We start from the raw sequence: 22,500 nt of genomic DNA, 5'->3' as shown, positions 1-22,500 counted from the left end.
TTATCAGAAACGGACCCACAATTTTACCATTTATCATGCAATTTCCACTAAGGTTATAAGTCGCTCTGCATTTAATGTACGCTATACTATAGCCAAAAGTTGGGTAAAGATCAAACTCGTCCCAACTGTGTGCGCCCACCTGCCTAGTTGCAGCTGAATGAAACAGCATTGACCACCTTGTAAAGAATGAATGACTCAGCTCGGAATTATAGTTTTTTATAGTAGCTTCAATACCCGTAACCATTAGGGATGATGATACAATATAATACGAGTCCCATTCAACGAGCATTCAAAAAGTCATTAACACCATGCTACTTGAAGATAATATTGTTTTGATGAACGTATATGATCATATTCCTCATCATTTTATTCCCCAAATTTTCCGTGAACGTATCTCGACACGTTAAATTATGAATGCATAAATACATCAAATAATAAAAACCTACACCACGGTTATATGGGTGTGACTCACGTATAGTCTATGCAGTGTCTGGAAAGGCTGTAACAGAGATTTCCAGACGCGCAACAGTGCGCGCCCTCTCTGTGCGTTCCGAGAGCGCACGTGAGAGAAATGCCCTACGAAATCGAGATCAGGCGCTGTTCTTACCAGGCGTCCTGGAGCAATTACGAAGACCTGACTGAGCTCGAAGAGGACCCCGACTACAGCTCTCCAGAACATCATATAGAAACCGCAAGTAAGTGTAATCTGCACGCGTCATAAGCTGAGCATTTTTTGTTATTCAAGTTTAAGAGGATAGCACAGCTTTATAAAACTTGAGAGCGGGCACTTGGACAGGGATCCTGTTCTGCTATAGGCTACAGCTTCTTATAGCTAGCATCTACTTAGCTATTATGCCTAAAATACATATCCCGTTTTGCTATATAATTATACAAATGTATTTTATGTCATCACTGAAAATGTCATGAAATTGTGTTTTTATTTGTAATCTTGTGAGTTTATACACTCAGTGAAAATAAACCTATGACTGTAATGACTTGTTTTATCAGATGTCAGTTCGATACCTGGAAATGTGGACATGTCAATTAATGTGGTTTTAATTATTCTTCTTGTGCCAACCCCTATTTTTGTGTTTTTTGATATAATCATTTCCAAAATTGCCCTTTGATTAAGGATGATTGTGGTGCAGTCTACTGAGCACAGCTGAACGGAGACATCAGTTTATGGCGCATTCTGAGAAATTATGAAAACAACGTGTCCTGTGACCTATACATTTTAAATGAAAAAGCTATGATTCCATCTTCATGTGAGCCATTTATTGATTCAACCTGGTGAGTGACTCAGTGTTTGAAGAGTATTTTATAACTCGGATCGCCATCTAGAATCGCTCAGAGTGGGAATATGTGTCACTAGAGTGATTGTTTGAAGTAAGGAAACAAAAATATATGCCTGAGTATTTGTCTCCAAGTCTTCAGTTGAAAAATGGAAATTGATTCTATGAATAGATTGTTTATTTTGACTTTACACTGTTAGTTTTTTTTTTGTTTTTTTTTTATAGACAACCTGTTTCTTAGCACTGACTCTTGTAATTACTGGTTTCATAATGACATGCTGCTTTTTTAGAGCCATTGTGTAGTTTTGGACTCTGTTTCTGTTATTCTGTTATTTCCTGACAAGTAACTGTTTATACGGGAGTGGCAATTTAGAATATAAAGAAAATCTGCAATTCTATGTCATTCATTTGAAAATATAAGATAGTGATTTAACATAAGAAAGATAGCACTATGTCTTGTCTTTTTCAATCAATGTTGTTGGAAAAGTTTTTGAAAGTGTAAAGTGGAGGGTTATGGATGAAGTTGAATGCAGTAATATGTCCAGCGTTAATTCAACTATGACAGCTTATGTCCAGAAAAGATAGAGAGAGAGAAATTCACTACTGCAGTCTATCACAATGAATATTTTGCTGTGTGTTTGCTGTCCTGAGAAGTGTAAGGTAGCTGTTGTGATTGGTGGCTGATTCCATGTTGGTGATCATCACAGACATCCTCTTTGCCGGCTCGTTTGCCTGGGGTTGCGAGAGCAGTAAGGTCGGTGGGCGGTGATGTGGGTGCAAAGCCTGGCGTGTCCTCCTGATCACAGTGAATCGCATCTGATTACCACCGACCTTAAATTTTCAATAACAGGTGCGCCCTAAGCCACTGAGTGTACCCTGTTGCCCTGTTAATTTATTCCAAACAAACACTGACTCACAACAGCAAAAAAAAAAAAAAAAAAGTTAGACCACGAAAGAGTATCTATTTAATTATTCAGGGGTAGCAGTAAAAGAACCTTTGCGGTTTTGCATTTTATGCATTCTGTGCCACCCAATTGAAAAAGCAGGTACTCACCTAGAACCACAGGGAGACCAAGCATTTCACTACTGGTCCACTGTGCTGATCCAGTGTTCCCCATGCACTTGCACCCTGTGATCTGAGCTTACGCAAGCCCTTACAAAGCAAGGCCAGTCCCTTCAGCTTTATGGTTAGCGGGGATTTAATCTGACCATTTGATTAACCAGTGGGTCAAACCCACAATAGGTAAAAATTTAGGCACAAAAATTAGCTCCAAAAATCCAAACGCACATTTTTGATAGAAAGCATCTCAAAGTAAAAACCACATATTTTATTTGTCATGTAGGTCCATTGGGCTGCATATAGGATGGCTTGGCTCTGTGCAGTGCATACTAAGGTGTTTCTCAAAGTAATTTAACTACTAGAAAATTTTTGTTAACAATTTTATCATTATTGTTAAAACTACAGATGACCTGGCTTAACTATCTCCCTGTTTAAAAACCATTGCTCTGAACCAGCAATGTTTCTGCAACCATATTTCTTTTAAATTTAAAATCCTAAGAAAGTTTAGCAGGGACAATTCTAGAGACTAGAGGCTCTTAGGCTAGAAAATCCCACGAGGCTCTTCTGACCAACTTCCTGTCACCTATATATCTGCCCTCTGGGGCCCCCAATGCTTGGGGCCCAGGTAGCTGCCTCCCTTGCCTGTTCATAATATTCGCCTCCAAAGTTTAGCCACTGGAAGGTTGGCAATATGAAAACATTTTACTGTGTAAATTTTGCATCTGTCAATCTCACACCTATATTTTTACATCTCAGAACTTGCATTATGCCCACCTAATGGTTGTTGATCAAGCTTGTGTGGGCAGATGGAAGTTGTTGATTTACTTGCGAAAATAAATGCAAAAAGGTCATTACCTGGGAAAGAGCAAACAGCTACCGACTGCTACCACAATTATCCGTTCACTGAGCTGTGACCAAATCCACAAAACCACCTATTTTCATATCTTAACGATTGCTGTTATATAAATAGCAAAATGATTAACCCTGTTTTAATTTCCTAGTTCTGTCATAGTTCTTTGACTACATTTTTTACCTAACACGTGATTCTATAAGTTTACAGTTAATGAGCTATATTGGCAGAAAGCTGGAAAAAAGAGAGAAGAGTAATAAACAAAATGTAAATAATTACTTATTTCATTTTTGAATTGCCCTAGTTTTTCTGTGTCCAAAATACTACTCAATAGATAACTGTAATTTCACTGTCTTATTCCATCAAGATATCTTACAATTATTTATTTTATCACAGCATATAATGAAATTGTAGCCTGTAGAAATTGTAGATATTGGGGTGATTAAAGACATTTGTAAATTCCTAATTTGTTCACACACACACACACACACACACACACACACACACCTGCATCTGTAAACTAGGTTTCTCTGGCATTATCCTCAATTGTGCCATGAAATCAACTGAACATTTCCCTGCTGTGTCTATCCCTGGAAAGTACTGGGTATTTGGTTTTGCATTAAGATGGCCTTTGATGGTGAGCCTGGTGCTCGTGGAATGTTGACTGAGCTGTTAATGATTTAGCCGTGTGCTAATGCATCCGCCTGCTGCTTCTGATGGTTGCCACGCAGCGGGAGACAAGAAATAGCCTGGTAACTGGCCTGGGATGTTGTCAGAAGGGGATAAATATCGCGGCCATATGGGAACAAATATGAATTCTTGTCTTATTGATAGTGCTTTTTTATTGGGAAAGGATGGGGCAGGATAGTTGCCTTGAGAACATCGCTGAACCTTCAGTGCACAGAGCGTGAACAGAATCCGGGGACAACATGGTACTGGAACTCCTGGGAACTGATTCTGAACCAGAATCCAGCATCTTAGGCCAGTAATGAAGAGCAGCAAGTCCCTGGTGCAGTATTATTAAACCCAGTAGTACCATTGACAAAACCCATTAGCGTTGTCATTCAGAGAAGTTACTATCAAAACAGAAAACTTACTAACAAAAAAAAGAAAGAAAAGTTAATAACAAAACAGAAAAAAACATATATAAAGAAATTATAATTGTGATCTGTATCACATATATTGTTTAAGCATGTAGGAAAGAGAAAACAAACAACAAAAGTTAAAATGAATTATGCTCTCTGCTCCTAAGTTTTGAAGTGAGACTATTACTTACACTGTGCAAGCACACTTTCAGGACAGTCCAAATCCTGTGTATTAATGCATGAGTTCACAACATGCCTAAGATGAAGATTGTTAGATTAGATGGGAGCCCTCATACATTCAATAGGCCCATGCACCTAGGTCTGTTGACATAGTTTTTATGCTCTCTTCTCTCAGCTCATTGCTACATCCCTGGTTCAGAAGTGCCTGCTCTACCAAGACCTCCTTGGTTCCCCTGCCTCTGATGAGCAGAGAAGATGCCTGGCCTGAGGAACCGCTCCACCTGGGCCCCCCTGTTGCTCAAGGGCTCCTGTATCAAGTCCTGTGCCAATGGCTGCTCTCTGGGAATCACCTCCCACCTCACCTATGCCAACACAGACTCAGAGCCTGTGGAAGGTAAAGTTTATCACCCCTCACCTTGTAGGGATGACACATAGGCTTGCCACAGGCTTCTCGTTAATAAAAAATATTTATTCCAGTAGGAGCCTCAGCAAGGCCCTAAAAATAGTCTTAGACCCCAATTCCCCTAGTTCCATCTGTCAGACGATAAGAAGAGTTTTATCCAAATGCTGTGTGATTTAAATATCTGGCTGCATTCCTATGTATTTCTTTTATTCTTTTATTCTGAAAGAGCATGTATACCCCCATGTTTTTTATGTACTGTGTTCATCTCCATATTTTTTATTTTCCTTTTTCACTTATTATCTTTTTTTATATTAGAGCTTGTGAAAAAGACTTTCGAAGTATTCATTTTTCCTCACCATTTCCTCAAACAGTACAGGCAGTGCAGGTGTCGTTTTTGTGTGTCCTGTTCATTCGCATTTTTTATTCCTCCAGGTGTGTTTGTGTACCCTCTGGGGGAGAAGGAGGTGGTAGTGGGGTTTGAGGCTGTCATTGCAGGCAGAGTAGTCAGTGTGCAGATCCAGAGCCGGGGAAAGATGGAGGACTGCTGCCTGGACTGCTGTGGGAACTCCAGTCTTGACATGCAGTGCACCAACAGCAAGGACTGGGGCTGCTGTGGGAGCCCTAACCTGGACATGCAGTGCACTAACGGTAAGGATGGGGGCTGCTGTGGGAGTCTCTAACCTGGACATGCAGTGCACTAATCGTAAGGACTAGGGCTGCTGTGGGAGTCTCTAACCTGGACATGGGACAACACAAGGGAGGGGTGCTTATAGACCACCTGAGAGTGTAGGAAAGATGGCACCTCTATGGGGTTCCTTTAATATACATACATACAGACATACATACTACATAGAGAGAGAGAGAGAGAGAGAGACAGATTAAGAAACATATGAATCCTTTCCCTATCTCAGATTGCTCAATGTCTATGTAATACAGGCATTTGTAATGAATTTATAATGAGGCTTTCACTTATTAAATTACCCAGGAACACACTGTAGAAGCATTCTTATTCTGAAAAATGGCTTGGATGCCTAAGTGTGCTGCAGATGTTGTAGGTCAATTTCACTGTTGTTAGGGAGGCTGCTATGGTGAGTTCTGTGATGGGGATTGTTGGTGGTGCTTTGATGGTTCTTGATGAATTCTTCAGTCATGCTTTCCCTGACAACTTTCATATTAGTTTTTATACACTATTAATTTAAAAAATATATAATCAGTTGTTAATGTACTGCTGTGGTATTTAAATCTAAGATCCACTAAAGCTTTCTCACGGGGAAAGTGACACAGTGGCATACCATACAGCAGTTACCCCACAAATGGTAGCATTCCCTGCATTATGGATGGATCAATTTATATTTATCAAGGGGGTAGTTATGTCTGTGGGTTTTCGCAGGTAAAGGATTCTAAATCAAATTCAAATAAGAGTCACCTGCATATAAGAAACATTGAGCCTTTGACTCTCAAGTGTTATGTTTCAGGGCACCTCATCCTGGATGAAGACCTGGAGAGAACCACTTTCATTGTTGGTACGGGTGTCATTGGACCAATGGAGGTAGTTACTATCATTATAAGCACCACTCTGGAGCTCCCCACGCTGGAGAATGGAGCAATCCGACTGGTCTACCCTTCAGTGCTCACACCCATAGTGAGAGGCAGGATGGTTCCAAACAAGAGCGAGAGCGGGTTGAGGTGGGATGAACAGAGGTATTTAATACCTTAGCGTTGGTACTAATATACTAATTGAATTTACAGGATGTTCACGCAATAACTTATAGCGAAAAATAGTCCATGCTTAAAGAGAACTCCATCTCCCAAAAGTGGATGAAAACAATTTTTGAATCCAATTCAATTCTAATTTCTTCCTTACACCCCCCCCCCCCCCCCCCCCCATTCTAGTCCAACCAGCTGCTTTGGGGGCACCTCTGGCAAACATGAGAGATTGATGGGCCCTCCCCAGTACTGTGCCCATGGAATCTTCACCAGTCCAGCAGTCACTCACATGCCTTACGAGCTCAGCTTCCAGCTGCTGGTGCGGGGGGCGTGTCTGCTTGCAGGTAGGGTTTATATCAGGGTTGGAGCCAGCCTGTCATAGATATGAGCGTGAGCCATGATGAGAAATGATGAGAGAGTCACGCTTAGAACAAATCAAATGAAAAACAAGTCCATTTTAAGGATACAAGATATTTCAATGTCAATTCTGTTGTTAACTTTTTAAAAACACAAATGATACACAATGTTATGTCAACATTCATTAAACAATGTTTTCCCCAAATTTGGCCTTAGTCAGTGTCTATGTTTGGGCACTGAGGCCCCCCATCTTTCTGCACAACAGGATTCCTCATACAAACCTACACCTATGCCATTACCTCTCACTGCACCGGCTCAGGATCTCTCTCTTTATGACACACTGTGACTGGCAGGAGGAACTGAGAGCTTGTCTGGGAGAGCCAGGAAGAGGGAGGGGCAGGCACTAATGGCTGGAGCCAGTCTCCACAGCTGATTTACTGAAAGACACAATTGGCTTCGACATCCACTCCCTTTATGAAATATGTCAGCGTGCTGGCCAGAGGACCCGGCAGCACCGGGACTTCAGATGAGGACGAGGGGAGAGGGAGTGGTCAAGTCTGGACCTGGAGAAGGGCCAGAATATATCAGTCAAGATTAAGAGGGCGGTTAATTAGGACGTTCAATCACCAAACAGTCAATGTACTCCTGGGGACTGGAGAGGGAGGAGGGGACTCACATCTGTCAAGAGAAGAAGCCTTGTTTTTCCTTCAGAGAAGCAAATGCACTTCACTCTGTAGAAGAGAAATATTCCATTTGCATTTTAACAGCAGAGATTACCTCAGAAAAATATCAAAAAGAGCCTCTGTACAATGTATTTCACAATACTGCTAAAGTCTCATTCGGTGTTCTGATGGCCCATTTCTCAGTCACAGATGTTATTTTGTCAGTTAGCTGTCTGTCCCCTGTCTTTGAAGGTCTGGAGAGCCCCACCCATGCCCTGCGGGCAGACGCTGACCCCAGTGCCCAGTGCGCCACTGCCACCTACATCACCCTCGCTGAGGACCACCGCTATGACCGCCACCTGGAGATCATCCTGCACCTGAGTGGTGAGGTCCTAGAGCTACCCTGTAAGGGAACCAACCACAGGAAAGAATTACACACGAGAGAACCTCGTAAAGTGGATGAGGGAAGATTTACAGACCAGAGACTCCCCGTAACTGCTGAAGCGACAGTTACAGACTTGCTTGTCCCATTAAAAGGCCAGGGGAAGAGTTATACATTTGAACATGGGAGCCACAGAGGGAGTTGGAAGCTAGAGGATTCTATGAGGGGCCACAGACAGGGTAGCAGTCTAGAGCACTCCCATGACGGACTATAGAGAGAACTTCTGACTAGAGCACTGCCATGAGTGACCACGAATAGACTTGCAGACTAGACTCCAGGGAACGATAACATTTCTCACCATGGCAGTGGGATTCCTATGATCCTCTTCTCACAGAACCTCACAGTCCTCTCATTATCCTGGAGAGGGGTCGACTCACCTTCCAGGAGTACGAGCAGCACATCAGTGCCCGTCGCGATTTCATTCGCTGTGCCAAGAAAGAGTCAGACTCTGAAAAGAAGGTGAGCTCTTTACCAAAACTCTGCCTGGGCTTTATCCACCTCATACACTGCAAGGTGCTGGACTGGTGCAATAATGATGATTATGTATAGCGTTGGTTGTATCTGGTGTCTATAGTTTTCAAAACCTCACACACTTTACCTACAGTTTTCTTAGGTTTTTGCTAAATGTTTCCTTCTACCCATTGGCAACAAGTGCTCTATCTTTTTGAGGGTCAAACTACCCACTGAGCAAAAGCTGAAATTTAGACATCTAGAGGTGGAAATCTAGATTGAGAGACGTTTTGTCATACACAGACTAAGTTAACCCAAATGTAGCTCAGATTTTACCTGCACATAGGTTGACTATGTCCTAGTCAGCTAAAAAATTAAATGTAGCTGAGTTTTCACCTGAATGCCCAGACAATGTTTCATTTTCACCACAAAATGTTCTGTTTGTTTTTTTGTTTTTCAAATCTTATAATATTAGCTCAGGCTTATGTCTGTGGGATACATGCGAGGCTGGTGGGTCTAATGAGCTGACTATAGTTTTCCATAAAATGTCCTTGTTTGAAATAATTGCGTTTTCCCCTCAGCTGGAGTTTGTAAGGAAGCGGTTCCACAAGGACATTCTGTGTAACCCGGTTCTGATGCTCAACTTCTGCCCAGACCTGCTGAGTGACCCGGTCGAGCTGCACCGGGCCACCAGGGAGGTGATCTTCCTCATCGACCGCAGCGGCAGCATGAGTGGAGGCAACATTGACAAGATCAAGGTGCCCCTTCAAATCCACACTAGCCAGACAGGGCATCGATGGTCCTTTAAGGAGGTGGTTTGTGCCACAGAAATGTAATTTCTTGGTTAGGGGGAAAAAAACTTTGTGATGTGTATGTGATGTGATGTGGGTTTGGTCATCCCATCCAATATGAAATGCTGAATGGAAGTACATGCTGCCCTAACACTGTAAAAAATTACCTATCGCTGTCAACAGATTTTCTGATCCTTGGCTTGCATTTTCATGCACCAGATCCAATCATGTGAGATGACGTATTCTCAATTCTATCTGTTTCTACTGTGCACCTGTGCACTCATAGCATACCCATTCTCCTGTACCCCACAGGAAGCTATGGTGGTGGCCCTCAAGAGTCTGCCTCCAGGGACGCTGCTCAACCTTGTGGGGTTTGGCTCCAGCACAAAGACCCTCTTCACCTCCAGCAAACTCTGCACCGATGTCAGTACTAGTGTGACCACATCGTGGCAGTGGTTCATACTGTATTTCATTGCATATAACTATACTGTATGTAATTACAATCACATACTGTATGATTACCAGCCAAAGGTTGTCTCGCAGGCTTTGCAAACTCACTATTTTTGTACCTCAACTCATCATGGATTTAATTTGTAGCCAGAAAAGGTGTAAATTCAGGCGTGACTGAGGATGCCATTGTGGAAGTTAAATTTAGAAGATGCCTTGCTTTGAGAATTTCGCAATCACAACTGCAATATCATGTGCCTGGCTAATCTGTCAGCTCATTAGGGTATAAAGTCCTTAAATTGTCTACAGAAAATAAATGATGCCAAAAAATCATGATGCACTTAGAGATGGCTTTACCTTCAACAGAGCTGGTATTTATTTGAGTGAATTACCTTGTTTGCTCCCTCTTGGATAACAATGTCCAGGTCACCCCTCTGAGGTTGCCGTGACAGCAGAGTATCAGGTTTAGTCAGTGCAAGGGCCAGGTAGGACAAATGCTTTTTAATAAAGATGGCCATATGGTGATCTGACTACACATTCATACCATGAAGTAATCACAAACCCATCTGTGCACAATAAAAAAACTGTTGTCCATGTATGCTTGGGATTTGTATAAATAGTTATGTTTAGGAGATACTAGAGTAGTTTACTATATAAGTCTTCACTTTAATGCTGTGGCTAGGATTTGTTTTTAAAGCAGTTAGGATTAACAACATTAATAACAACAGAACATATGCTATCAATTGGAAGAGGTTTCAATGGGCAATATCTCTTTTTTCCATCACACATCAGTTGGTTCCTTTGGTTTAATATATATTATGTATGTATCTGATATCAGTATAACCTGATATCAGATACATTTTATTGTTGGAATACTGTGTAAAATGTATAATTTCACACTGTAGTCATAGTTGGTTTGTGACTACTTTAACTTGGGGCATGCTGACGTGAGGGGTGTATTTTCATGTATTTGCTTTCTCCAGGAAACCCTGGTGCTGGCCTACGAGTATGCCCAGAAGATGAGGGCCGACATGGGGGGCACCAATCTCCTCGGTGCCCTCTCCTGGGTGTACCAGCAGCCCGTGCAACGCAGCAGCCCGCGCCAGGTGTTCATCATCACAGATGGCACGGTCAGCAATGTTGGCAAAGTGCTCGAGCTTGTGCGGAGGAATGCCTGTTCGGGCAGGTAAAGATGGCAGGGGCCACCTCACCCAGAGAACTCTGGGATTTAACACGGTTTGACAATGGGAAAAAGGGAAAAGCAACAGCCAGCAGAAGTAGTGCAACTCTTATGCAAGCCTTGCAATGTTTGCATTCTGTAACATTACACACTGTTACATCTCCTGCCAGTCTGAACTGCAGCAAACTTGAGTCAGAGATTTGTAGTTTTCCTAGACAATGATGACTAGAACTCGCCTACTCAGCAAAAGCGAGATTTGTGCTTGTGCAATGGGCTCGACATGTGATAGCATCAAATCCTTTGAAATATAATTTCTTCACTATTTCCTTAGTGATATATATATTTATGCAAATATAAAAAATAGGTTTTTTGTGTGAATGGACCCCGTAATGTTTGCAGAGGACAGAGTCATAACTTGGATTTGGAGAAACATAAACCTAGATTTACCATCAGAAATGTTTAAGCAACTTATGCAGTTTTAAAGGTTGTCGATTTATTGTGCATCTGTGAATCCTAACAGCCTGCTTTAGGTCTTCCCTGTACTGCAAGGCACTGTTTCTGTCAATCTGTAACCAGAACACAACTGTCCATTGTAATTCTGCATGCAGAGCCCTGTAGGTTGTGCAGGGCTGTGTGTTGGAAGCAGGCATCAGTACAGCTGTAAGGCAAGAGGGGGGAAATGAACAAAGGTAGATAAAGCTGCAAAATACTTTGTAGTGTGTCCCTCAGTACACTCTGGCTATACCACCGGAACACTAATTACAGCACATCTTCAGCTGGGCATGACGACAGGGAAGGAGGCGGGGGGGCGGGGGGGGGGGCGGGGGTGGAGCTGGAGGATGGCGGCGCGGCGTTACGTTAGGTCATACCCAGTAATCACGCTAAGTGCTCCGCACCGCCATCACGGCTGCCGCACCGCTCTCTGCTCTACTGCTCCCTTGGGCATTGTGGAAAAATCACTCAGGCTAATTCCATTTTTTTTTTCCGTACATCTGTATTCCGTGCACAAACAAACAGGTGCCTTGGTTTGCTGCACTGCCCCGCCACTGAGGAAACTCCTGAACCCCTCCCAGTGGTGCAGATTTTCTTGGTTACCGACTGCCTTTGCACATGCTTGGTGCAGAGAGATATATACGTAGCATTTTTGATTTGTGCCAGGGCTGTCTAAATTCTCCTATATCCAGTGTGTCATTGTTGCATTCTAAGAGGGGGACGGCGGTTGTATCTTGGACATTCAATTAGCGAAATTGCCCAGTAACTCATGGAGCATTTCAGCTTTTATAGGTACTGTCACACAGAAAATATTAATCCTTCAAATTACAAGGTTTAAAAGACCTTGGTGAATAAACATGTCCAGTTAGTGAGACAATCTGATCAGAGAATAATGTGAAGTAATATAGCGTGACCGTCAAGTGGGGGCCCGAAGGTGCCTGTGCGAATCAGGATTTTAGGGAATGTTTCCTCAAAGGTTTGATGCTGCGTTCTTATGTAAGTTGCGCTACAGTACTGTGTGTGTGGAGTACTGAGGGACTGAGGAAATGTCTGACCTGGCCGTGGGATTTCCATGATCCTGTTTCTCACAGGACCCAACAGTCCTCCCTACAGTCCTCTCATTGCCCCAGAGACAGCGAGGCCAGCTCACCTTCCAGGAGATCTGTTCCTGCTGCGATTTCTCTCACTGCAAAAAAAGTTTTCTGACAACATTATGAGAACATTCTTATTTTGCAGATTTTGCACTGGGCAGATTGGCATGATGCTCATGTGACAAGCCAAAATTTCTGTACAGAATATTCTATATTACGTTGCTTCTCAGACCAGTAAATGAAAGTTTTGTCCATTTTCCATTTATGTAAAACCTCTTTTGATTGGCAGGTGTTTTGGGGTGGGCCTGGGCCCACTGGCCTGCAGAAGGCTGCTTCAGGGGGTTGCCAAAATTACAGGAGGCATCACAGAGTTCCTTAGTGAGGACGAGAGGTTGCAGCCCAAGGTAAGATTGATGTGACCTTTCCCCCTGTTGGGGAAAAATTTATCTTCATATTTCCTCAAACCTATAATTATTTACTGTTTAACTTGATGCCTTTATCTATTTTCATCTACAAAATATGACAAAATTAAGTGACACTTGCTTTACTTTCCCGCAGCTGATAAAATCCTTGAAGAAGGCCTTTGAACCCGTACTTACAGATGTCCGTATTGACTGGTATGTCCCGGATAACTTGGAGGCACTCCTCTCACCCAATGAAATCCCTCCACTGTATCCTGGAAACTGCCTGATTGGCTACTGCACCATCTATGATGTATCTGCATTCAAAAGTAAGAAGAATGAGGTAAGTGTGGAGCAATTAGCTGCGCTAATGGAATGCAGTGATAGGGCTCTCAGGGACATAACTGTTCTTACAACTTTACCTCGACTGTTTTTGTTAATTTATTTTATCAGTGTTCTGTCTTTGCACCACCTCAAACTCCAACCACCCCCAGTAGAACACAAATGGCTTCTTTAAACTTTTCTATAGTATATTTCAGTTTATGAAAGAGATACAATTAGGAGGGACAAGATAATTCGAAAAAAGTACTGTGTGGGGGCATTTGTTCTGTGGGCATTTAGTCCCTGATTGTTTTTCAGTTCTATCTATTTTTCATCTTATCTTGAAAGAACTCTCAGACATCTGCTTGATAATGAATTGAAATGACTCTGGAACTGAGAGTGAAATATAGCTACAATGTTCAGTATCAAATTTCCACAGAGGCTCCAAATGTCATTCCAAAACGAGCTTTACCGAATAAACTGAGCGCAGCCAGAGACTGCAAGCAATTACCTCTGTGAACCAACTCTGTTCTACACAGGCTTCTCCAAGTGGCAGACTCTGCTCACTGCATCATTGTCATCAAAGCCACAGTAACTCATATGTTATGGGTAATAGGCTCTAGTCAGGCACTAATTGGTAAACAGACACAAATGCCTTCAGGCTGAGACTGGAATGCATCTATACTGGTCCCCCAGTGATGTGAGCTCTGTGTTTCCCCCCCAATGCGCAGGCAAAGAGCCGCGTCTACAAGGGCCTTTCCCGGGGCTCGATGGGCTCTGTATTCGGGCATTCTCAGGATGAGCTCTGCGTCCCCTTCGCGGCCGACCTCCTCGAACCCCTGTTGGCCCCGCTGGAGCAGGACGACGTGGAGGAGGCGGTCAGGGAGATATCCCGCGAGATCTCCTCTGAGTTTTCCTGCGCCAGGCCCACAGATGCCAGCCCCGGCTCCGGTGAGGCTTGCCTGTTAGCGTGTCCGGGAAATACTGCGGCACTGGTGCATGGGGAACTGGGCTTGTTGCTAGCACTTTGCGGGTTCAAATCATGTAAAACTGGAAATGGTGGTTGAAGTCGCCCACAGTGTGCGTACTGACGGGCGCGTGCGCAGTGTCCGCAGGAGGAGAGGCGGAGCCGTCCAGCGACGTGCGGCGCAGGATCCAGAGGGACTCCTACGTGCAGGAGCAGTACGTCCTGACGCGGTGCTCGCTGAGCAGCGAGAGGGGCCTGACCCAGGGCTCCTCTGGCTCGGAATGCCCGCAGCCCGCCCTGCTGGACACCGTCTCCCTGCCCCAGGGCCTGGAGAGGATGGCCCCTCCCGAGCAACGCAGGCTGTCACGCTGGGAGTCACCATGGCAACACGCACAGTCCTCAGAGAGTGCTGAAACTGTGAGTTTCGCTGAGTCAGGAAAGGTAAGCGATGACTAGTGAAAACTGATAAGGGGAGACATTTAGAGAATCATTTACATATAACCAGTGCCTGTGTGTGTGTGTGTGTGTGTGTGTGTGTGTTTACCAGTCAACCAGTGCTGGCTAAGCATATAGCATACTGAGCTAGAGCTAGAGATTGCAGAATTTTTTTTATGTAGCATTTCTTCCATTCAGTGAATCAGCAAGGTCAGTGTTTTTCAGTTAGCTTAAACTTAATCTAAATCCGACCGAAGAGAAACTGATGTACATGCTCAGCAATACATGCTGTGACTGAGATTATTCAAACTCCTTACAGCAACCGCATTCATCCAGAATGGGCTTGACTTAATTTAAACAGTTTGCCTGTATCATTGATGGCTATTACCAGGATATGTACTGTTAAAACACCAATGAGATGTTCACTCTTTTGCAGGCTGATCATGTATTTTCTTAAGCTTTATGGTAAACACGAGGTGGACAGACTGTAACTCTGGGCGGGCGTGTCTCTGGGTGTGCTGCAGGCAGGCAGGCTGCTGAGCGTGGAGGAGTCCCGCCGCAGACAGAAGGCCCTGGCGCGGTCGGCCATGGCCAGCCGCAGCTTCTCCTCGCCGCAGGGCGAGCTGGACATGCACCGGCTGCGGCGGGCGCTGGAGAAGGTGTCCTTCGACCAGGCCGTGGGCGGGCGGCTGGACGAGAGCGACGGGGAGGCCCAGCCCACTCCCCGGGCGGCCCTCTCCCGCCGGAGCCTCACAGACTCCAGTGAGCCCCCCCTAACGGTCGCATCGCAAAACTGCTCGTACACTTGCAGGTTACGCTAAAGAATGTAGCGGTACACAACAACACATCCCAAATACCTCACCCAAAAAACCAGGCCTCCCATACTCTCGCACTTCAAAATATAAGCCTTTTATTGATTAACAGAGGAGTGGGTAATTTCATGTGAGGAAGCTTGGTCTGTATGCAGGTTTTTGTTTCCACCAATTATCATAAATTTATGAACTAATTAGCTATATATACCAATCTTGGTTAACCCATAGACTATACTGCAGTGAGATATTTTATTTAAGGACACAAGAACAATCTGCAGCTGTTGTTCATTAGTTTGCCAACAAAGTTTGCTACAAAGTCGAATCCTGTAAAACTGGGCTAAATAAATTATTAAGAAGTTGGCATGAAACCCAGAAATAGATAAATTTCCAAAATTGTAGATGTAGGGCCAGTCATCAACAAAACTGAAGGGGGTTAGTGTTCTGTGGTCTCTCTCCCCTTTAACCCAGGCGGTCTCCTGTTCCCCGCCTCTCCCCTGGACTGGGACAGTTTCACTGACCCAGAGTACCTGTTCTCTGCTGCCCCGCCCGAGGAGCCCCACTCGCCCCCTGGCCTGTGCCGCTCTGTCATCCACGGGGTGCTGTCCGGTAAGCCCGTATCCTGGGAGGTGACTGTGGATCTATCGCCTCTCTGGCTCCCCGAGGGACCCGCCCCAGGGCCGGACGGCTGGGAAGAGATAGTGCACCACCTGACCGCTCGCTCCGTCATCCGGGACTTCGAGAACATGGCGGAGAAGGAGTCCGACATTGAGCACGGTGAGCATTTTATCTCGATACAGGTCTTGCGGGTTGGTGGGAATCCTGGGTACTGTAATTTCTCAGCAGAGGTTCAGGTCAGTGTAGATGACTGCTTATCTTTTATTATGGTTAACCAAGCATTCAAAATCAGAGTATTGAAAGCTCTTCTTACTGTGTCTGCCTCGCAGGGCCAGCAAAGAGGTACCGCATTAAAGCCATCCAGACCAGTAAGGGCTGCAACACAATCTGTATGTATACGGCCTTCGCTGCTGTTGATGGCAACACCAAAGAGGGTCTCACAGGGTCTGTGGAAGTGCGAAACACAGGTATGGCATTATCATGAATGACTAACGGCTATCATATGCATCTCAATAGCTGTAGTAAGCATCTCTCCTTCAACAGCAAAGATGGCTACGCTTTGACATGTATGGGCCTAGGAGCAGATTTGTGAACCTTAGGTTCATCTAAATGGAAAGATTACACCATTTATCCATCAAGTTCAATTCCAACAATGAACTTGTGAAGGTTATCGGCTGTGGTGCCCGACGGGCTTCTATGACAAAACAATATTATGTCATTATTTGACAAAACCACAAATTAAAGCATAGAGATTTAAAAATACAACAAACCAAATTTTGTGCAAATCAGGCCAGTTTTGTAGGACGAGCAGTATTTTAATTGTTTTTCCGAAAAATCTAAATGGTGGGAAATCCAATATGGTGAATGCTATGGTTACATCCCAGCCTGTTTATGGACTGCATGGACTGCATTTATATAGTGCTTTTATCCAAAGCGCTTTACAATTGATGCCTCTCATTCACCCATCCACACACACACTCACACACCAACGGTGAAAGGCTGCCATGCAAGGTACCAATCAGTTCGTTGGGAGCAATTATGGGTTAGGTGTCTTGCTCAGGGACACTTTGATGTGCCCAGGGCAGGGGATCGAACCGGCAACCACTTGGTTAGGAAAATGGTGTTAGGGATAAGGAAAGATTAGGATGATGTTTAGGAGCTAGAGAAAAGGTTAGGGCAAGAGTCACTTGTTTTGGATTTTGGATGGTCCAAATCGTTTCATTTTTGGGGTTAACATCCCAGTATTTTTGTATACACTGTGTTGTATTTATTTTATTTTATTGATATTTACATTTTTTTCATGACAAAATCTGTTATTTAAGAGAACTTATAGTTATGTTTTACAGTACCAATTAGGGTTTTGTTAAGGTTTAAGTTAGGAAAATGGTAAGTATTGGGGATGAGGGTTGTATGTAGGAGTGTGGGAAAGAGTCAGGGCAAGTATTTGATTTTGAATGTTTCAGTTGTTTTCACTGGTAGGATGTAGCACCATAGCCTCATATTTTAACATTTTTCCAGTGAAGTGAACTGTGGAGAAATTGAAATTGGGTAGAGTTAGGGTTAGGATTACAATTTGTATTAGGTTAGGAAAAGACAGTAGTGGAGATGCTGGGGATTGAACCCCGGGCCTCATACATGCAAAGCATGCGCTCTACCACTGAGCTACATCCCCAGTGGCTTTTATTGTGGGTTAGGTCTACAGGTCAGGGTTTGGGATTACAGTGTAGATTACAGGAATTAGGGTTTTTGGTTTGCGCTCTACCACTGAGCTACATCCCCAGTGACTTTTATTGTGAGTTAGGTCTACAGGTCAGGGTTTGGGATTACAGTGTAGATTACAGGAATTAGGGTTTTTGGTTTGGCTATGGTTAGATTCATAGGTTAGGGATTACAGATTTGGTTATTTTAGGAAAATTGAGTAGTGGAGATGCCGGGGATTGAACCCGGGGCCTCATACATGCAAAGCATGCGCTCTACCACTGAGCTACATCCCCAGTGGCTTTCATTTTGAGTAGCACTAGGGCTAGGTGTACAGATTAGGGTTTGGATTATAGATTTGATTAGGTTTAGGAAAAGAGAGCCATGGAGATGCCGGGGATTGAACCCGGGGCCTCATACATGCAAAGCATGCGCTCTACCACTGAGCTACATCCCCAGTGGCTTTCATTTTGAGTAGCACTAGGGCTAGATGTACAGATTAGGGTTTGGATTATAGATTTGATTAGGTTTAGGAAAAGAGAGCCGTGGAGATGCCGGGGATTGAACCCGGGGCCTCATACATGCAAAGCATGCGCTCTACCACTGAGCTACATCCCCAGTGGCTTTTATTGTGGGTTAGGGTTAGGGTTAGGGATTACATTATAGATTACAGGAATTAGGGTTTTTGGTTTGGCTACGGTTAGATTCATAGGTTAGGGATTACAGATTTAGTTATTTTAGGAAAATTGAGTAGTGGAGATGCCGGGGATTGAACCCGGGGCCTCATACATGCGAAGCATGCGCTCTACCACTGAGCTACATCCCCAGTGACTTTTATTGTGGGTTAGGTCTACAGGTCAGGGTTTGGGATTACAGTGTAGATTACAGGAATTAGGGTTTTTGGTTTGGCTACGGTTAGATTCATAGGTTAGGGATTACAGATTTGGTTATTTTAGGAAAATTCAGTAGTGGAGATGCCGGGGATTGAACCCGGGGCCTCATACATGCAAAGCTCTACCACTGAGCTACATCCCCAGACATGCTGAGCTGTATTCTGGTTGGCCAGCTGGTAAGTATTATGGTCAAAGCTAAATTTTGCCTACATGTAGTAGTTTGAGGAAGGGTTTTTTCACATTTTCCCAGTGAAATACAATTTTCAAAATAAAAGACACGTTTCAAACACATTTCTTTCTATTTCTGTTATTGAATATGTGCTATTTTAGTTGTTTTTCCATCAATTTGGATTGAAAAACTTGATATTTAAAAGATCTCACATGACTTCACTTAGGTTTAGAGTTCCAATGAGGTTTTGGCTGGGGTTAGGTCTATGGTTTGGGTAGGGTTATGAAAACAGCAAGTCTTAGGGATGTAGCAGTATAGCCTTACACATTTTGATATTTTTTCAATGAATACATTATTTAAAACTATTTCTTTGCTTTTCATTTATTGATGATATTCATACTTCTTTTAATTCATTTAAATATAAAAATCTGATATAACACCTAGGGCTAGAAATAGGTTTTAGGTTTCAAATTAGGATTAGGTTTAGGAAATAATTTTTTAACACAAAACTTTCCTCCAAGAGTTGGAAAAAATCTTTTTAGGCTGTCCTAAAACAAGAACTACACTAGCATTAATCCTAACCCTAAACCCTCAACATTACCAAAATCCTGCCTTTACCCCACCACTAACTTGTATCCCTATTCCTACCCCTCCTCAACCAAAAATTGAAAAATGTTGGGCTATACAAGAACAAAAACTAACACTAACCATGAATATATTAGCAATTCAAAAACATCTATCAATATGAAAAAGCAAGTTACATTACATTACATTTATTTACGTCGCTTTTTATCCAAAGCGACGTACAAAAATGTGTAAGTGTTTCTTCAAGATTCAATGTCCAATTGCAAAGCTGTATACACCCAGGTGACTCATTTGAACAGTTTTGACAGCTTCTTGTTGTTGTTCAGTTGTTCTGTTCTGAAAAGCATCTGCGCACAGCTTAAAACAATCTGCATGCTTGTGTTAGTCATTGTCCCCATGGTTACCAAGAATGGCCACTTTCGTTTGACAGGGGTACGCTTTGGCGCCAGGCGGAGCTCTCACTCCGGAAGCCGCAGACAGAGGGCGTACTCCACGGGACTGGGGCGCAGGCCATCCAGCCGGGACTTTGAGGAGTTTGAGGACACCTTCGCATCAACAGGTAACAAAGGAAAAGGATTTTTACATACATAGCGCTTTGGTTCATCGGTTTCATCCAGTCTGAGCCTTTAGCCATTGTGCTTTCACATAGCACTTCCCAGCATCACCGCTGGTCACTGCAGTCTTTCAGAAGGACAGCAGCAGCAGTCATGTCTTGTCTTGGTTTTGCAGACCGGGAGGACACCCCTGCCTCTCCTTGCAGCCTGACATCCTGGGACAGCAGTGAGTATCTTCACTTTCCCAGCATGCACCTCTTTAAGTTCCCAGTGATTTGAGTGCATGTGCCGAAAGATAAAGCAAAAGCATTCACGCGTATAGTCGCAAGTATAAAACATGACACCCATGTTAATGTATCCCCCGAGGCACAGGGGGGAGCTGGTGCCCCGTCAGCCCGTCGGCCACGTCCGTGAGGTCCCAGCGGTCTATGGAGAGCCGCTCAGTGGAGACCTTCTTTGGCTCAAGGTGAGAATTGGGAGGGGCTTACCTGATTACTACTGATGAAATCACATGACTACCAAAGAAGTGAAAGTCAGAGGTCCAACCTCGGCAAAAGGCACACCCTTCAACCCTTTATCTTGTTTGTACGGGTAGTAAAAGATCATTGAAAACTTCAAAACATACTGTACATTGAAATTCAAATGTAATCCTATTTCTCAAATGGAAAACTGAAGTTGATCTGTTGCTCGGGAGCACTCCTCAGTCCCTGCCTTGTGTTGTAGGTTCAGTCTGGGCAAGCTCCGAGGCCCCAGCTCTTCAGGGAAGCAGGCGCCACTGAAGCCGTACTGCCTGTCGGCCGAGGCGGAGAAGCCGTCCGACTGCGAGACCGCCGACTACATGCAGCTGGTGAGATCAGCACACAGACCAGATCCAGCGTCCACACCTAAACTCAACACCGCTTACATCACATCTGGCCAAGATTTGGGGAGGGGGGCGATGTATCATACTTAGGTCAAATCCATAGAAGAGTTATTGAAATGCTGTAGGCTTCCTGCAGGCAGGACGGGAGGCGTACCGGTTTAATACGCATTCCCTCCCTTCCTCCGCCCTGGAACAGGTGCGTCTGCAGCTGGCCTCTGGCGCCTTCCTCCTGACGGAGCTGTACTCGGAGTGCCTGCAGATCCCCCTGGAGAAGCTGAAGAGAGCCTCCCCCTACACCAGCCACCGCAGCAGCCTGAGCCCGCCCTTCCACTGCGGCTCCCCGCACAGCCCCGCCCCCAGCCCCGCCCCCGCCAAGCCCCCCTCGGCCTGCAACCAGGACGCCAAACACAGGGCCCCCTGGCCACGCCCCTGCCAGCAGGACCCCGCCCCCCTGCCCTGCGAGGCCCCGAGCTCGGAGGAGACCTCCCCGGAGCCGGGCGGGGGTCCGGGGCAGGCGGACAGCGGGCGGGGCTCGGAGACGGACGCGTGCGAGGGGTCCCCCGTGGAGCCCCCGGAGCCGGCGGGGGAGCGGCTGGCCCTGCGGGACCTGGAGGGCTCCACCTGGGCCACGGCCGTGGCGCTGGCCTGGCTGGAGCACCGCTGCGCCGGCTTCTTCGTGGAGTGGGAGCTGGTCGCCGCCAAGGCCGACTTCTGGCTGCGCGGGCAGACGCTGCCCGAGGGCGTGGACCTGGCCGGCCTCAAGGGGGCGGCGCGCCAGCTGTTTCTGCTGCTGCGCCACTGGGACGAGAACATCAAGCTCAACATGCTGTGCTACAACCCCAATAACATGTGAGCGCCAGCCCCTCGCCCCGCTCCTGTCACCATCGCCCCCAAAGCCTGGACAATGACTGTGGAGTCCCCAGTAACAAGAATCTACTTGAAATTGTGTGTGGGGAAGAGGGAGGTATGCGCCGATTTTGGTAGTGACGGCCAGTTACGGTTGAGTAACTGTCATGTGCCTTGAAACCTGAACCTCTTGACCGTGTTCCTTATTTTATTCCACTTCGTTCCAGTTAAATCTCCAGAGAATACAAGACCCTGGGATACAATGTAGAAGCAAAACCAGTTGGGCAAAGGCAGAGATTGTTAAAAACTGAGAGGCTGCACTGATAGGAAACCCTGTGGGGAACACAGACAGGTTGTGTTTTGCGATTTGTGTCACATGCAGAATCTTTCTCATATTTTATGTTGCGCTCACTGTGTGAAAGACATTCAATCTGGGGCAATAAGTTTCATTCAGTCATTCGTTCATTAGCTAGTTATCTTTGTAAACTGTGTAAATGAAGCTATAGCTTGCTAGCTTTCAAAATAGAAATGAAAATGATTTATGATTTATTATCGACAGCTAGCTATATGTAGAAAATTATTTTTGCTGAAATGCTAAAATCATGTTGACATGGTAAATGGACTGCATTTATATAGCGCTTTTATCCAAAGCGCTTTACAATTGATGCCTCTCATTCGCCAGAGCAGTTAGGGGTTAGGTGTCTTGCTCAAGGACACTTCGACATGCCCAGGGCGGGATTTGAACCGGCAACCCTCCGACTGCCAGACAATTGGTCTTACCTCCTGAGCTATGTCGCCCCTTAAAACTATTACCAAATAATCACCTCTTCAGTTGATGACACCGTGCTGATAA

The 22,500-nt window shown here is 44.8% G+C and overlaps 1 protein-coding gene and 5 non-coding genes across 6 annotated transcripts; 1 reads left to right on the top strand and 5 right to left on the bottom strand.

Moving 5' to 3' along the window:
* Positions 1–619: 619 nt before the first annotated feature.
* vwa5b2 (von Willebrand factor A domain containing 5B2) lies at positions 620–22,246 on the top strand. The gene is made up of 22 exons (XM_035421440.1): positions 620–695; positions 4,643–4,861; positions 5,303–5,518; positions 6,346–6,571; positions 6,764–6,921; positions 7,849–7,980; positions 8,373–8,497; positions 9,070–9,246; positions 9,592–9,702; positions 10,710–10,912; positions 12,779–12,893; positions 13,048–13,233; positions 13,943–14,162; positions 14,318–14,619; positions 15,138–15,375; positions 15,894–16,199; positions 16,370–16,507; positions 19,816–19,944; positions 20,115–20,165; positions 20,312–20,405; positions 20,663–20,786; positions 20,998–22,246. Exons 2-22 carry the CDS (start codon positions 4,723–4,725, stop codon positions 21,652–21,654), a joined length of 4,047 nt encoding a protein of 1,348 aa, XP_035277331.1. The 5' UTR covers positions 620–695; positions 4,643–4,722; the 3' UTR covers positions 21,655–22,246.
* On the bottom strand, positions 17,641–17,712 carry trnaa-ugc. The gene has a single exon. It is a non-coding gene; the product is annotated as a tRNA-Ala (tRNA).
* On the bottom strand, positions 17,963–18,034 carry trnaa-ugc. The gene has a single exon. It is a non-coding gene; the product is annotated as a tRNA-Ala (tRNA).
* trnaa-ugc lies at positions 18,124–18,195 on the bottom strand. The gene has a single exon. It is a non-coding gene; the product is annotated as a tRNA-Ala (tRNA).
* On the bottom strand, positions 18,285–18,356 carry trnaa-ugc. The gene has a single exon. It is a non-coding gene; the product is annotated as a tRNA-Ala (tRNA).
* On the bottom strand, positions 18,493–18,564 carry trnaa-cgc. Its single transcript has one exon. It is a non-coding gene; the product is annotated as a tRNA-Ala (tRNA).
* Positions 22,247–22,500: the final 254 nt, after the last annotated feature.

This window comes from Anguilla anguilla, chromosome 6 (assembly GCF_013347855.1).
Source record: "Anguilla anguilla isolate fAngAng1 chromosome 6, fAngAng1.pri, whole genome shotgun sequence".
NCBI lineage: Eukaryota > Metazoa > Chordata > Actinopteri > Anguilliformes > Anguillidae > Anguilla > Anguilla anguilla.
This window is presented reverse-complemented; position numbering and strand designations above follow the sequence as displayed.